Here is a 17,192-nt window from a genome sequence, read left to right as displayed (position 1 = left end):
TCATGACACTTGCTAGCTGTGTGACCCTGGGCAAGTCACCAAAAGAAGAAGAAGAAGAAGAAAGTACCATCATTTCCTTGCGTCAGAATCTATGTTTTCTTTCACTTTTATCAAATTCATTTTTCTCATTCTGGTATTCTGTGGTTACAGTGAACTGGCCCTACTCTTTCTCTCTCTTTCTCTCTCTCTCCTCACACATGCTTGTTTACTCAGTATTACTTGTATTACTTTGTAAATAATTCCTGTATTATGGCTAAGAAGAGTTCATGGTTGATGTTTTTGGAAATGGAAGAAGCTAGAGTTTTGAATTTCCCGTGTGTATTTCATGTAATTGCTGGGGATGGATTAATGATAAACATGAATTTGGCTTATAACTTGAGTTGCCTTTAAAGGGAAAAATACTAGGAAATAGTTCTGCTGTTTGAAAAAATGCTCATCTCTGACAAACAGTTAACTTCTAGCTTATGGAGTTACTGGGGGTTGTTTTTAGTAACCTGTTTTTTTCTAAATCTGCTGCTCTTTCATGTTTAGTACTTTCTCTGGTTTTGTCTCATTTTTCAATGTAGGCTCAGATGAAGTTGAAACACGCCCAGCAAGAACTAAAGACCAAACAAGCAGAAGTTAAAAAGATGGATAGTGGTTATAAGAAAGACCAAGAGGCCTTTGAAGCTGTGAAGACGCTTAAAGAGAAACTGGAAGCAGAAATGAAAGTGTTAAACTATGAAGGTTTGCACTAATTGTTTATGTTGTGTCAGAGTCTTTGGCCCACTGCTAAGAAGGGAACACTTAGGGAAAATGAGATCCTGAGAAAAACATTGATTTTGTCCATGAACATATATCATACCAACACTCTATTCTTATGTTCCAATATTGACAATTAATATATATTAAATTCATGTTTACAATTCTATTGCCAAGTTTTGGCATTTGATATTAAATGTCCTTTTTATGGGGATTTTAATATGTCAAAAGAGTTTTAAAAAATTATTTGTTTTAAAAATAAACTTTTTTTGGATGTCTTTTCTTTATATCATGATCTTTCTTGGGTAGGAAACAACCCTTTCCTGCCTCCAGATTGAACCCTTTCTTAGGACAAGAAAACTCCCAATTAACCAAAAATATTCATATGGAGACCATATCTGACAAGTCTGCCTGAGTAGTTACTGGGCTGTGTCATGAGGAGGAAAGTATGTTTCATTATCTCTTCTCCTGGGCTTCCTCTGGTTTATTATTCAAAGCTCAGCTTCCTAAATGATTTTGTCATTTTTGTTAATGAAAACATGAATTTGCTTATGCTTATTTAAATTTGCAATGTTCAGAGTTTTAAAAATTTCTCAACATTCATAATTTCTCTTTGCACCATAATATTCTATTAGCTATGGATATCATGATTTTTAGCCATTTCTCAGTCCAACTATTCTTCAAAAGAATATAAATACTAAATTTAAATAACTCTTTACAATTTTAGGGAAACCTAGTCTTAAACACTATAGATTTCCCTTCCTGCTTCACTCCCCTTCTGAAGTGCTAATTTAAAGCTCACAAATGCCATTCAGACTTTGAGCTAGCTCACATATTTTTCAGGGTTGCACTGAGCATTACTGGACTGTTAGTTCTTATTGGTGACATTTTACTGGACATTTTGCTTAAGTTTAAAATCGAGAGCTATGTCCATAGAGGAGAAAAGTGAAATATACATATCTATTGTTACAGAAGTAGTATTTAATATTTGGTAGAGATGGTTTAAATATTATGTATTTTTTTTGGTTAATACTTCTCACCAATGGTTGACTTTTATTTATCACTTAATATTTTGCTTAAATTAAATCACTAAGAATTTTAGAGGGTATTGCTTCTTTAGGGGGCTTTTATTTTTAAAAAATTAAGTTTAATTGTTCAGTTAAATTATGTTTTGATATTTAGAAAACAAAGAGGAACGTCTATTGGAAAAGCGTCGACTGCTGTCTCAAGATGTCAGCAGGCTGAAAAAAACATGTGAAACCCTGTTTGCCAAGTTTCCCAACCTTCGATTTGAGTACAAGTAAGAGATCATGAGCTTTATTAACAAAACTTAAAATAAAGAAAATTCAGATGGCTAAGGCTAAATATAAATAAAGCAACAAGTATTTGCACCCACAGTAGGGATTTTTGTCAACACCAAGATAATTTTTTTTTTTTAATTATTTTTATTTTCAGTTCCAAATTTTCTCCTTCCGTCTCCTTCCTTACCTATTGAGAAGATAAGAAATACAATACCCATTTTATACACAGTCATGTAAAACATATTTCCACATCAGCCATATTACAGAAAAAAAAGAAAAGAAAAATAAAGAGAAAAAGTGCTTTAGGATGCATTTAAGAGTCTATCACTTCTCTTTCTGGAGGTGGATCCATTTTTCATCATGAGTCCTACAGAATTGTTGCTGGCCATTGTGTTGGTCAGAGCTATCATGACAATATTGCTGTTACTGTGTACATTGTTCTGGTTCTACTCACTTCACTTTGCATCAGTGCATGTAAGTCTTCCTAGGTTTTTCTGAAACCATCCCCTTTATCATTTCTTATAGAACAATAGTATTCCTTCACAGTCATATATCATAACTTGTTCAGCCATTCCCCAATTGGATGGGCATCTCCTTAATTTGAGTTCTTTGCTCCCACAAAAAAGAGATGCTACAAATATTTTTGTATAGACTTACTAGTGGTATTGCTGGGTCAAAGGGTATGCCCAGTTTTATAACCCCTGAGAGAAATTATTTGTTATATTAAATAAGGATTAAGTTTTAATTTCCTTTATTTACTCCTTCAGGGACTAGCCCCTATAGGTTCAGTCAGTCAGTCTGTGAAGGACATGGCTGATAGAGGAGATTGCCCTAATCCTTGGGGTTCATGGTTCTCCATCTTGGTCAGGACCCCATCCAACTAGGAGACCATACCTCTGTTTAGAGTGTAAACAGAATCTAATCTAGGTGAATTCTTGCCCTTTGGAAATAAACCTATGTCCTTGCACCCCTCCATTGGAGCTTAGGGTTTTCATGAAGGAAAAAACCAACTAGAGTGGCATGGGTGAAAACAGATTGCTGGAGGTGGTTCTCATGATCAAGCTATGTTTTCAGTAGGAGGGTCTAAAGACTTCTATCCCATCTCCTTATTTAAATGTCTACCAATCAGGGTTGGTTTCTCCTGTCAGGGTCATTCCCTTTTTTGGGGGGTGGGGGGGTTTGGGGGTGTTTGTGGGGGGAACAGGGAAATGAGGGTTAAGTGACTTGCCCAAGGTCACACAGCTCGTGTCAAGTGTCTGAGACTGGATTTGAACTCAGGCCTTCTTGAATCCAGGACTGGGGCTTTATCCACTGTGCCACCTAGCTACCTGTCATTCCCTTTCAAAAAAATATTTAAGGCATTCATTTTCTCCATCAGGTGTCTGGTTACTGAGAGAAAGTACTGGCCATTAGATTATTGATTATTAGCTAGTCTAATTAATAAATTAATTATTAATTACCCAGAAACTCCATCTTTTGGGTTTTTCATTCTTCACACCCTTTGACCATAATTCCAAATTGTTTAAACTATGCACACTGTTTGAACCAGCAATACTGCTACTAGATCTGTACTCCAACGAGATCAAAGAAAAAGGAAAAGGGCCAAGATAATTTTGAAAGATAGCAGCATTTCCTGCATCTGGCATTTTTTTTTTCTTTAAAATGTATCCAATATAACAAGTGACAACAGAGTTAAAATTTTTTAACTCTTTATTAATTTCATGACTACTGAATCGGCATTCTTAATTCTTACTAAATATGACTTTAAGTTTTATATAGTAAATTTAGATCATCTTTAATTTGCTTACAATATTGTTAAATATAGGCATTTATTAAACACTTAACTCTGTCCCAGATACTGTGCTATGTGCATGGGATACCAATACAAGCCAGGGAAGGTAGTCTTTGCATTCAAGTAGCTAACATTCTTTTTTTTTTCTCAATTAACAAGCCATTTTACAAAACTCTGGTAACAAACATAGGCAAACAAAACAAATTCTCATCTTGGCCGTGTCTAAAACTGTTATGTCTCATTCTGCATTTTTAATCCATCACTTCAGTTCTGAAAAATGAGTAAAATATTTTTCATTACATGTATTTTGGAATCGTGGTTGATCAGAGTTCTTAAGTCTTTCAAGCTTTCTCTGAAACTGTCCCTTTCATCATTTCTTATGGTACAGTAGTATTTTATTACATCCATATATCATAATTAGTGGAGCTATTCCCCACCTGATTGATATCCCCTTAGTTTTTCAGTTCCTTGGTACCACAAGAAGAGTTGCTATAAATATTTTTGTATATTTGGGTAGTTTTCCCCCCTTTCTTTGATCTTTTTTGGATATAGGTCTGATAATGGTATTGCTGATTCAAAGGGTGTATCTATCAATGTTTAGTAGTTTTTTGGGCATAGTAAGAACTTGATATTCTAATGAGGCAAGAAAACATATCAAGGGACCAGATGGCTTGGTGTGGAGACAGACAGGAAGAATCATGGACATCTGGTTTGGGGCAAGATAAGGCAAAAGCTCAGTTATTATGGCTTAGGACCTAGGGGTGGAGCCCAAGATTGTATTGAGGGATAGATGAGTATAAATGAGAAGTCAGGCTGCATGATGAAACCAGTGGCCTCACAGTATATGCCATTTTACATATAAGTTGTTTGCACCTGTATATTTTGATGTTTAAAGTTAACTATGAGGAGTTTAACTGATTATGAAATTATGGTTTGCCTTTGCAAATATTGTAAATCTGCTTTTGTTTTAAACTGGGTATATGTATCAGGAAAACTTGATCAGGAGGTGGGTAATATATTTTTCATCAAGCATAGTAGTATCTCTCTCGGATTAATTTTTGTTATCTTTTGTGTCAAAGGGATCCAGAGAAGAATTGGAATCGAAATCATGTAAAAGGTCTTGTGGCTTCTCTGTTTAATGTAAAAAGCGCTGCTACAACAAAAGCTCTAGAAATCGTTGCTGGTGGACGACTCTATAGTGTTGTAGTAGACACAGAGGTAAATTGGTAGCATTTTTCAGTTATATGTCTTTTTTCATCCTTATAATTTTGTTTGATAAAAATATAAAGTCAAAGAAGTTCCATTTAACTCCATCCATTTCCAGTTAGGGAATTCTGCTTCTCGGCTCCACTCCTGTTCTCAGCTTCAGAGGGTCCCAGGTGTTTTGGGTTGAGGGGGGGCAGGCTTTAATCTCACCTGGCCTGTTCTCAGGTCCGGAGATAACCTCAGGCCTATTTACTAAGAAACCAACCAGCAAAGCTTTCTGTGGTGTGGTTCTCAGCTTCCGATGAGACTGCTCCCCTGCTCCCCTCCCCCACCTGGGTCTCCCACCACTTGGGATTTCTTCCTGGTTGCCCGCTGGGGTGGGACAGTTGAATCCTTCCCCCCAATCCACTGGTACCCCTGCACTTACCCCTCCAGGCCAGCCGTTCAGTCCGACCGTGTGCTCGGTTCCAGAAGATGCTGGTGCTGCAGCCGATTCAGAGGCACTGGGGCAAATTCCTCTGGCGGGTGTCTGGTGTGTCGGCCTGATTGCGGGGTTAGGCTTTATTCATGGCCCAGCATGGCCCCCTGAAATATATCTATAGCTGGAGAAAACTCTCAGCCCGTATTTTTGTGTGTTTTTTTGCCCCAAGGGTTCTTTTATTGCTATTTTTGGGGTTATTGTATCAGGAGCCCTATGAGCTTAATGTCTTTCCTCCGCCATCTTGGCTCTGTCCCCCCCAGTTAGGGAATTCTGCAAGGGATTTCTTGGGTTTGTGGAACACGTTTTAAGATGTGCTATGTTCACAGAATCACATAATTTCTAGATTAGGAAGGGACTTTGGTGACTATCCAGTCTATCCTGTCCTCAAAGACCATCCCCATTATAACATAATAAAAGATCCCTGTATTCTTTGTTGAAGATGATGTGTGGGAGCCTAAAACTTCCTGACGCAGCTCATTCCACTTTTCAGAAATTTTTTCCTTATATCAAACCTTAGTTTTCTTTTTTGTTTTGTGTGTGTGTGTGTGTGTGGCAATTGGGGTTAAGTGACTTGCCCAGGGTCACACAGCTAATAGTGTCAATTATCTGAGGCCGGATTTGAACTCAGGTACTCCTGAATCCAGGGCAGGTGCTCTATCCACTGTGCCATCTACCTGCCCCTAAACCTTAGTTTTCTTTGTAACTTCAACTCACTGCTCTTGGGTATGGCCTCTGGTAACTTATCGGTCACTCTGTTCCTCTCCTTTACCCTATCTATTCTCAAGTCTAATCTTTAGGTTAAACACCCTCAGTTTTTATATCATGAAACAGTAGATGATTTAACAAAATATCTAAAACACAGGGTAGCATACTCATTAAGCAAGATTGAGACTAGAAGACATATTAAACCTTAGCACTTCTATTTTATATCTTTTAATATTGGTATTTTATTTTAGACAAATTCATTCAAACAGAAGAATCACCAAGCATATGTCTACATGGTTGTTATAACAAAATGTTAAAAGTATAGGAATGTGTTGTCTTTCTTCTACTAGGTTTCTTATCTTTCATAAATTGTAAAGTATAAAATATATAATATTACTTTGAAGCAAGTTCTATTTATTTTTATTATGTAATATAAATGAAATTTCTAGAACTGCTTTTTTTTTTTTTTGGCGGGATAATGGGGGTTAAGTGACTTGCCCAGGGTCACACAGCTAGTAAGTGTCAAATGTCTGAGGCCGGATTTGAACTCAGGTACTCCTGAATCCAGGGCTGGTGCTTAATCCACTGCGCCACCTAGCTGCCCCCTAGAACTGCTTTTTATAATGATGCATATACCAGAATTTGGTGTTGATACCTTGCTTCAGAAAGCAAGTTATTTTTAGTATTGAATAATTGACAGTTGACTATCAGCAGTTTTCCAGTTAGTTTGATTGTGTTAGAAACATTCTGCAAGGTTAATACAAGTAATTTTCATTCCTCCCTACTGGAAGATTAAAAACAAAAATCAAAGCAAACTTATTATGAGGTTTTCAGAAAACCTATGTAGAGTTTTGGTATTGCATTTAACACCCCCCCCCCCCAATATTATAAAAACATTAATGTCTCATGATGGCATAAAAAGGTATCCATTTCCTTAACTTTTGGTTTCTGCTTTATGTACCTCTAAAACATTTCGCTAAAAAATTAAAAAGCACATATGTGTCAACATGCACGATCAGTATTATATGGGTTATGAGGAAGCTTCTTGGAAGCATCATAAAGCTTATAGTTCCACCATATCTTTAAAGATAGCATTCATTTTCTCTTTTTGAATTTTTTTATGTACCTTGAATTTCTCCCCCCACCCCCCACTTAATATACAATATTTATTTTAGATTACAGGTAAAAAAATCCTAGAAAAAGGTGAACTAAAGCGTCGGCATACTATAATTCCACTCAACAAAATTTCATCCAGGTGTATTGGAAGGGAAACTCTGGATATAGCTAAAAATCTGGTAAGTCTCTTTTGTGTATGTTTCATATGCATTTTCATTTTAATTGATTAGAGTATGGGACTTAAGTTCAGGAAGACTTGATTTCAAATTCTGTCTTTTTATTGTTTTTTTGTGAGGCAATTGGGGTTAAGTGACTTGCCCAGGTCACACAGCTAGTAAGTGTTAAGTGTCTGAGACCAGATTTGAACTCAGATCCTCCTGACTCCAGGGCCAGTGCTCTATCCACTGTGCCACCTAGCTGCCCTGTAAATTCTGTCTTTTTAAAAAGTATTTTTAAAGTTTTATGCAAACCTGGAAGTACTATGTAAGTGTCAGCTAGTATCATTATTTTGTTTAGAGAATAACTATGGATTTGTGCTACATTGGGACTTGAGTTATGAAAACATATAAAATTTAGGACATTTACTTAAAGTTTCAAGGAAATTGAGGCATCTAGTTTCTTTCTATTTTATTAAAATCTTTCATGTGGCATAAAATTGTAAAAAGTTTTATCAAGGGTAGTAATGACTGGTTTTCTGTTTGAATGTGAGATGTATGGTTTCATTGTTTAGTCCGCTTACTTAGGCCATGCTAGGTATGTAGTCATATGTATTTTAAAGACAATGCATGTTCAGAAACCTTAGATTTATTTTTTAACTTAAATTTTTTTTAAATTATGTTTTCAATTTATAAGCACTTAATTTTCTTTCCCCACCTCATTCCTCTACTTCCCCCATTCAAATACAACCTTTCTAAAAAAATAATTAGTCAATCACGACAAATTCCTACGCTGATCATGTTCAGAAAAGTATATCTCATTCTGTCTCTTGAGTTCATCATCTTTCTGTCAGAAGATGGGTAGCTTGCAGCATCGTTGGTCTGGAGTCATAGTTGGTCATTGCACTGATCAGAGAAACCTTATATTTATAAGTTCATAGGAATTATGAACAAATTCCCAAAGGACCTGCTCATCCCAGTGTCCCCTCAGCAGCCTTGCTTCATGGAATCCTTGCAACCAAACTGGATGCCCTAGCTACTCCTGCTGCTTAGGGTAATTTCTTCTACTATTAGGTCATGTAGGGTAGTTCAGGTGACCCAAATTTCAATACAGGAGGCATGAAGAAGAGAAACAGAAAGGTTTGGTAGAAGAAATATTTGGCTTATAAGAAAGGAGTTAATTGACTCATTCACCCTCTTAAACTACTTTCTCCTTCCACCTCAGATTCTAGTAAGCAGGTGAATAAGTGCTGTGGATTTGTTATTGCTTTTGTTTTTACTCTCCTTATGTTCTAACAAACTCTTTGTAAAAATATTTTAACCAAAGATACATTTTATGTTTGGGCTTAACGCAAAAAACCCCCTAAACCCTTGAACTATTGATTTTGGGTTTTTTAGAAGCTAGGGTTGAAGTAGACTTCTAGTTAAAAATAGTTAATGCGATGGTAATTGTTTAGCTAAGCTATTGAACTTGGTGACACAAAAGCAAATTTCAGTTTGTTGTTGTGTTTGTTATTAATCCTTTGATTTTTTTTTTCCCCAGTTTTTTTTTTTTTTTTACATAAAACAAGTTAGTGACTCTGGGAATCTTTTACCATTTCTAACATAGGAAAAGTTAATTCAAAAGGACATTTAGCTTAAATGACAAATTTTTGATATGTAGTTCTATTGAAGCTTCATAAAGATTTATAGCCATAGAATAAAATGCTCATTTAGGGCAATTCTAACCAAGATATACATGTATACGTATGCATGGATAAGTGCATATGTGTATCTTTCCCTTAAATGTTAGTGCCCTTCCTCTGAGATTATCTCACTCTACCTGTCTGTATCTTGTTTGTTCATTGCTGTTTACATGTTGTTTCTCTCATTGGACTATGACTCTGGCCTCACAAGTCTTCTTCACTTGGCAGGTTGGTGCTGATAATGTGCATCTGGCCCTTTCCCTGATTGAATATGAACCTGAGCTTCAGAAAGCAATGGAATTTGTCTTTGGAACAACATTGGTCTGTGATTCTCTCGACAATGCTAAGAAAGTTGCCTTTGATAAAAGAATAATGACTAAAACGGTCACTCTGGATGGTGATGTGTTTGATCCCAGTGGAACATTGAGTGGCGGTAAGGGCAGCTGCACTTAGGTACTTTCATCTGAGCACATGCCTATATTTTCCTTGGAAATGTAATAAATTTTTGTGCTTTGTTAATATAGCATGTTTATAATATTTGAAAATGTCATAACTTTTCATTGTATTATTTTAATCCAGGTAACATTTCCGACATAGGCAGGATACCTGTTTGTCTCCATTTTCCATATAAGGAAGTTCAGCAGAGAGGGGCTAAATGAGCTCTTGTTGTTAATGATGGAAGTGGAACCTAGATTGTTTGACCCTCGGTCCATTATTTATTTCATTAAACCTCACTACTTTGTGAAACTTGGAGATTGTAAAAATATGTCAGTTGTCAAGATTGTCTGACTTCATGAGTCTGGAAATTCCCTTATCAACCACATTTGTAACTTCTCTGTAACTTGGTAGCTAAGACTTTTGCTTCTGGTTACACATGAGTTAGTCAATGTGGGAATCAGAATTTGACCTAGATCTTCCTGACTCCATGGCCAGCACTGTGGAGCCATGAAGCAAACACAGATATTGGCATGTCAGATAGCAAGAAGTGTGCAGTACTGCATAGCTCCTCAGTTTGACATAGCTCCTCATGGCAGATATGTAATGTAGGCTCACTCTTAAAATTTAGTTTGCCTAAGATTGTGGGATCCACAGCCAGGATTACACTGAAAAAGTAATAGTGGATCCTTTCTAGAAAATTCATTATGAGAGAGTTCTTTCTAGATTGCCTCAGTTTGAATGTTTGCAGATGTAACATTTGATAGAATTCTTTTGAGTTCTGGAGGATGCAATTTTGTTCTGTGTTCTTTAGTGTCAGGTGAGATGGAATACTCTAGTTCATAATGGAGTTAGAATGTTTATTATTAATTCACTATTGTGAAATTGAAGATAATGCCATATATGGAAAAATAGCAATCCCTACTTCTCCTTATTGTCTGTGTGATCTTGGTAAATCACTTAGCCTTTCTAGTCCTCACAATTTCCTTTTAAAATGGGGGGAGGATAAACTAGATCAGGGATCTTCAAACTTTTTTGATCATCCATTGTCAGAAAAAGGGTTTTGAGCACTTAAACATGTGTATTATTTATTTTATATGCATGTCCTATTATGCTAATAATTATGTATGTTTAATGGTTTAAAGTACTTTACCAAGATTTCATAGATCCAAAGCAAGCACTTTCAAAATCATGATGCTCATTTTTCAATCCCATAATACAAAAGTGTTGATTGAAATTAAGCTATTTTCCATGATGGGAATTGCCAGTTGTTCTTCAAGTGACTCGGAAGGGGTTTTATTTTAAAATTTTTCATAAATAGGATCAAAACTCACTGAAATGCCTCTTGAGTTAGAAAATCCTGTTTCCAAGCTTAAGTGTGTAGACATTAGAGTTTTTATAGATGACGATACATTATATTTACCTATAGAGGAGAGTAATTATCTAGGAGGAGAGGGTGATCCATAGTGTTAGGTGTTGCACAGAGGTCAAGAAGAATGAAGATGGAGAAAAGTCCTTCGGATTTGGAAGTTAGGAGATTAGCTTGGTTGAGAGCAGTTTCAGTTGAGTAAGAAATGGTCAGTGATAAATAAGAAGGAGGTCAAATCCTTAGGAGACTGGAAAGAATGGAAATAGAAAAGTTTAGAAAAAATTTGAGTTTGCTAGGAAAGATCATGTAATGAGATCTATGCAGGTTGTAACCCATCTGTGTCTCCTTAACCTGTGACACTTTGTCTCCCTTAAAATGAAAAGCAGTTGGGGTGGGTGTGGTTACATAAACGTTGGGGTTTTCCCAATATCCCCCTCATAACTTCTGTGGAGTTGCACAGTAACAGGGGAGACCTGGGGTAGTTGTATAGAGAGAAACCCCACGAGTGGCTGTTATGGGGAAGAAGGGGTTTGGTGTAATTTTATAGTTGGCCCCATGACTGGGAGTCATGCCATGGTCTCCTTGGGGTCATGTCATTGGGGTTATGCTATAGACACTTAGGAATGTAGCCCCCATTGTGGAGAGCACTGGAGTGGGAGGACCTGGAGACTCTGTGATTTTATATGTATGTTTGCAGATGCCCAGTGCCGAGCTCACCTTTTCTCTCTGTCTCTAACAGGTGCAAGGCCCCAGACTGCATCTGTTTTGACCCAGGCTCAAGAACTCAAAAATATTCAAGAGGAGCTAAAAGTCAAGGAGAATGAACTCCAGGCTATAGAAAAGGAATTAGCTGGTCTAAAAAACACTGCTGAAAGGTAAGGCTTCTGTTTAAAGAGCATTTTTTTTTCCCTTCAGAGATTTGAATGGTGGACAAAAGAACATTTACCTCCTCCCCCCAAAGGATTCAGTCAACTAGGAAAATTCATGTTGTCTTTGATTTTGAAAACTGAATAATTATCAAAAGCTTTCTCTATTAGAAGCTGGTATGGTCCAGCTCACAAAGCGCTTGGGAGGGGGCCATGGGAGAGAGGGCAGAATTTGGAGGCAGGGCTGGAGTTCCCATCTTGGCTTTGCTGTTTCTGGCCTGCATGGCATTAGAAAGTCACCTGACCTCCATGAGTCTCATCTGGGTCCTTGGAAAGATGAGGTTAGTGGTTTAGCAGATCGTAATGTCCCTTCCAATTTCAAATCTATGATGCTTAGGCTAAGTGTCGAAAGGAAAGAGCATATTAGTGACCAGCTATGTGAGCTTCCATTTGGCAAATTTGGCAGTTAAGGGATAATTGGTCCCTTGGATGAAAGCAGTTTCAGTTGAGTAGGCGGAGGTCGCGTACCTAGGAGACAGGAAGGATAGTGCTACCTACCCTGAGGGAAAAATAGGAAAGTTTAGGAGAAGGGTAATTTTGTGGGGAAATATAATGTAATGAGATCTCTGTAGGTTGTAACCTATTTGCGTATCCTTAACTTATGATACTTGTTTTGTCTCACTCAGAATGAAAAGGCGGGTCAGGTGAGGCAGGGTTGTCTTTAATGATCTGTAACATGGGGTTAAAATGCTTGTCTTACTACCTTTATGGGACTCTTGAGGATGAAACGAAAATATGGTCAAAAGCACTTTGTAGGCTATAAAGCATTAACAAATAGAAGATAGTAGTAGAAACAATTCCTATGTTCAGCATTCTTACATTAATTTTTCCTTACATAAAAAGTTATATTACTGATACCAACAGAAATGATGAAAAGCATATGATGAAAGAGCATCCAGGATTCTCAGTATTAACTGTTACCTAGAATCATAAAGGCAATGTTCCTTTTTTTGACATTTTCCTGGATAGTAGCGGGGACTAAAAATTAAGACTGTTAAATATTTTTCCTATTGTTTTGTCATCAGCAGCCATTGGGCAGATTATCTGTTAAAGCACTGTACCCCTCCATCCCCCCTTTTACACACATATACATATATGCATACATATATACACACATACATACTAAACCATTATGTAATGAAAAAATATTATGTAAATGTTAGTTCTTTTAAACAAACCCCAACACAGGGGTAATGGCTTTCTCTGACTGCTTTCATCTTTTCCGATGTTGATTCTCTGTGATACTTTATTAGAGACTTTACCAGGACTGTTTTTCTAGGTAGCTGTTATATTACTAGAGATCAAAAAACATTAGAAACTCATACTTTAACGATTGCCAAGTATGAGTGCCTATTTTACACTTGGAAATTTTTGTTCCCAGTGAGAATAGTGAGGCAGTTTTTTCTGTGATACAGTATTTTCTGTGATACCATGCCATGTCTGACTTGGTGACAGATTTGTACGTTTGAATTTGTCCGGAAAGTTAATTTTATTCTGGGCATGATGGTGGCAAACACCTGTAGTCCCTGATGCTTGGGAGGTTGAGACTGGCGATTCACTTGAGTTTGGTAGTTCTTAGTTTCAGTAAGGCTAAAGCTGATGGAGTGTGTGCACTAAATCTTTTTTGTTTTGTTTGGCTATTTCAGATTAATCCATTTTAAAGATTTACATTTTTAGAAAAATGTTTTTTAATCAGGAAATTTCCACAATTTTGCAATAAGTCTAATAATAATAACGACAATAATAATAGCTAACATTTATGACGTGCTCATTATGTGCCAGGTACTGTGCTAAGCACTTTACAATTATCATCTCATTTGATCCTCACAGCACCCCTGGGAGGTAGGTGCTATTATTATCACCCCCATTTTACAGATGAGAAGACTGAGGCAAACAGAGGCTAAGTAACTTGTCTGGGGTCACACAATAAGCATATAAGATCATATTTGAATTCAGGTCTTCCATACTCTAGGCCTGGCAATCTACTGTGCCATGCTGGATAAGATAATTCCATGCCTATAAGATCTTGAACTTTGTAGACTCTGCTGCTAAATTAGAGTTCAGAATGACTGATGTCTCAGAAAGGTGAGTTTGTTTTTCAAGTGTTTCATATAGCCAACAGATCTTTGCCTACACACACATTTTCAAGCTCATTTTAGACAAGAGCATTTGATTTGAATTCACTTGTGAAACCCTAAAATGATAACTGATCACTTGCTACAAATGGAAATCTTTTAAGGTATCGTCAACTAAAACAGCAATGGGAGATCAAGTCTGAGGAGACAGAATTGTTACATACTAAGCTTCAGCACAGTTCCTACCACAAACAACAGGAAGAACTGGATGCCCTTAGGAAAACGATTGGTAAGATTAGAACACTGTATATGTTATTTTGTTTCTGTTGACTTTCTTTCCCTTTTGTGGTTGTTCAGTCATTTCAATGGTGTCCAACTCTCTGTGACCCCATTTGGAGTTAGTTTTCTTGCCAAAGATACTGGAGTGGTTGGACATTTTTTTTCTTCAGATCGTTTTCCAGATAAGGAAACTGTGGCAAACAGGGTTAAGTGACATGCTCAGGGTCACATACCTAGTGAATGTGTGAAGTCCAATTTGAACTCATTCTCTTGACTCTAGATCACGTGTTCTATTCAGTGTGCCATCTAGCTTTCCTTTGGATTTATATAAAACAAATGAGGTTTTCTTCAAGATTTAAAAGATGAAATTTTGGGGGCAACTAGGTGGCATAGTGGATAAAACACCAGCCCTGGATTAAGGAGGACCGGAGTTCAGATCCAGCGTCACATCTGCACTTGACACTTACTAGCTGTGTGACTATGGGCAATTCACTTAACCTTGTTGCCCCACAAAAGACCAAACAAAACAAAACAAAAAGATGAAATTTTAATCTATAGTGCTGGCAGTGTATATAATAATTTAAATATTTACTTGGTATATTTTTGGAACCCAAAATTTGGTCTCATGATTACCTCTCCCTTGTCTGAACAATTTGGGTTAACTTTTTTTTTTTGATGGGGCAATGAGGGTTAAGTGACTTGCCCAGGTTCATACAGCTAGTAGGTGTCAAGTATCTGCAGTCGGATTTAAACTCAGGTCCTTCTGAATCCAGGCCTGGTGCTTTATCCACTGCGCCACCTAGCTGCCCCCATGGGGTAACTTTTAGATTGAAATTAGTTGTCTTTGGTAGTGTATTACTTCATATGTTTAAAGTCTTGACTGTATAAAATCCTTCCTTCTTTCCCTTTCCCCCTCTCCTCCATGTTTTATTTTGAGCTGAGGTAGAGATAATTCATGCCAACAATTGGCTCTTAGGGTTGTATGGACAGCTCAGAGCCGGGCCTATTTGATATTTTTATCCCTCTTTACTTTAGAGTTATATAAACTCTTTGAGGGCAGGAGCAATTTTCATTTTGTGTTTGTCCTAGCACGTTGTCTGGGCTACAGTTGGTGCTTAGTAAATTGAATGAACTCACCCAGAGTTGAAGCTGGCACCTTGATCTAGACCTTTCCGTTGGATGTAGTTTTATCTAGATTGCTATCTCTAGTGAATAAATAGATGTGAATCTTCATTTTAAAGCCGGGGGGAAAAATCTAATGCTCTCTGCCTCAGCTGTTTGGAAAGACACATCTGCATCCTCCCTGGTGGTGTTTAGGGGCAGAACATTTTTATTTATTTTTTTACTACCTTCACTTTGTCCCTCTTCCCACAGAGCTCTGCTCTGCATCTTGTGCTGTGAAGCTGACCCCCGGTAGCTGAAGCCTCTGCCAGGTAGCCTGATGAGACAAATGAACCAAATGATGCATTTTGCCACTTGAAATATTTACTGAGCAATTTTCTCAAAGAGAGCTGTCTTTTTCCCAGTTTAAAGTGATAAGATGCTCAGTTGTAAAACTTCTCCTCAACCTCATTGTATTGCTTGAACCATTTCTATTTTGTAGAATTCTAAGGGATGGTGGTATTTTCTAAAGCACTCCATTGTCTGACCCTAATGAATTCTGTTTGACTTAACAGACTTGAGGCATGAAAAGAATCTCCCTCCTTTTCATTCACCCTGACATACGTATTCCCTTTACCCTCCCCTCTACATTTGGTCTCATCTTCTCTCAACCCTTTTATTGCCTAAGTGCACGAAAAGACAAAGTATTTGAAACATTTGTTTATAAGTAATTTGAAATTATAATTTTACTTAGCTTTAGATATTTCATGTGTATGTTTTATATGTAGAGATTCTTAACCAGTAAGAAAAGATCAATGTATTGCATTGGAAAAAATAAGGCCAGTCTTACAATCTGGAGGCTGGATACTGTTATAAGCTATTTATTAAGTGGTTGTCTTTGGAATCTTTAGTCACTGTTTACTCTACTTTGATTTAGAGGAAAGTGAGGAAACCCTAAAAAATACAAAGGATACCCAGAAAAAGGCAGAAGAAAAATATGCAGTGCTGGAGAATAAAATGAAAAACGCAGAAGCTGAGCGTGAGAGAGAACTGAAAGATGCCCAGAAGAAACTTGATTGTGCTAAAAAAAAGGCAGATGCTTCTAGCAAGAAGATGAAAGACAAGCAGCAGGTAATAAATATTTGACTTTTGATAGCCATTACTGAAAAGGAAGCAAATTTGTTAGAAGTGTGTGATGGGATGGAAAATAGAGGGTCGTTAGATTTGTTTCTTTCAATTTTGAGTATTTTTTATTCTTTAGTTTCCATTAATATGTTACATCTAAAAGCGAATGTCTTCAAAAGTAAGCATCATACCAATCTATTAGATGCCTTATTTCCTGAAAGTTACATCATACTGCATGCTGCATAATTGTACATAAAACTTGCATGTGTTGCTAGTTTTACAGGAAACAAACTGCCCTTGTTAGTAACTTGTTCAGAAACAGACAGAGATTTAGATGATGGAGTGGAACTCACTTGATTGTGCTAGAAAATCAAGAAATAAGTTATATTTGTTGAACACATGTATGCTTAAGGCATTGTGCTAGATGCTATGGGAGTCAGGAAGATAGACATGCCATGGAACCTGCCTTCCAGGAGCTTACTTTCTGATCAGAAAAAGTACAACATTGCCAGTTTAAGAATAAGATGATAAGCTACCAATGTCACACGGCAGAATATGATTAGTTACAAAGTGACATGTACAGTGAATATTACAAATTTGGAGAAAGGTGAGCTGATTTGGTATGTGATGAGTTGGGCTCCAGGGATATGCTAATGATAATGGGGAGTCAAGGAAAATTTAAAGATGGAGGTGATTAAGG

At 37.0% G+C, this 17,192-nt stretch overlaps 1 protein-coding gene across 1 annotated transcript in view; it reads left to right on the top strand.

The window, feature by feature from the left end:
* The window catches only part of SMC2 (structural maintenance of chromosomes 2), a 48,867-nt gene that overhangs the window by 17,391 nt on the left and 14,284 nt on the right, over positions 1–17,192 (top strand). The window contains exons 11-18 of the mRNA XM_043979657.1: positions 567–726; positions 1,924–2,041; positions 4,914–5,052; positions 7,402–7,521; positions 9,411–9,615; positions 11,726–11,861; positions 14,152–14,276; positions 16,305–16,498. Coding sequence (XP_043835592.1) covers positions 567–726; positions 1,924–2,041; positions 4,914–5,052; positions 7,402–7,521; positions 9,411–9,615; positions 11,726–11,861; positions 14,152–14,276; positions 16,305–16,498 — 1,197 coding nt within the window. The remainder of the gene's footprint in view (positions 1–566; positions 727–1,923; positions 2,042–4,913; positions 5,053–7,401; positions 7,522–9,410; positions 9,616–11,725; positions 11,862–14,151; positions 14,277–16,304; positions 16,499–17,192) is intronic.

The sequence above is a fragment of the Dromiciops gliroides genome, chromosome 1 (assembly GCF_019393635.1).
Source record: "Dromiciops gliroides isolate mDroGli1 chromosome 1, mDroGli1.pri, whole genome shotgun sequence".
Taxonomy (NCBI): domain Eukaryota; kingdom Metazoa; phylum Chordata; class Mammalia; order Microbiotheria; family Microbiotheriidae; genus Dromiciops; species Dromiciops gliroides.
The sequence above is the reverse complement of the archived record's forward strand: the minus strand, read 5'-3'. Positions and strand labels throughout refer to the sequence as shown.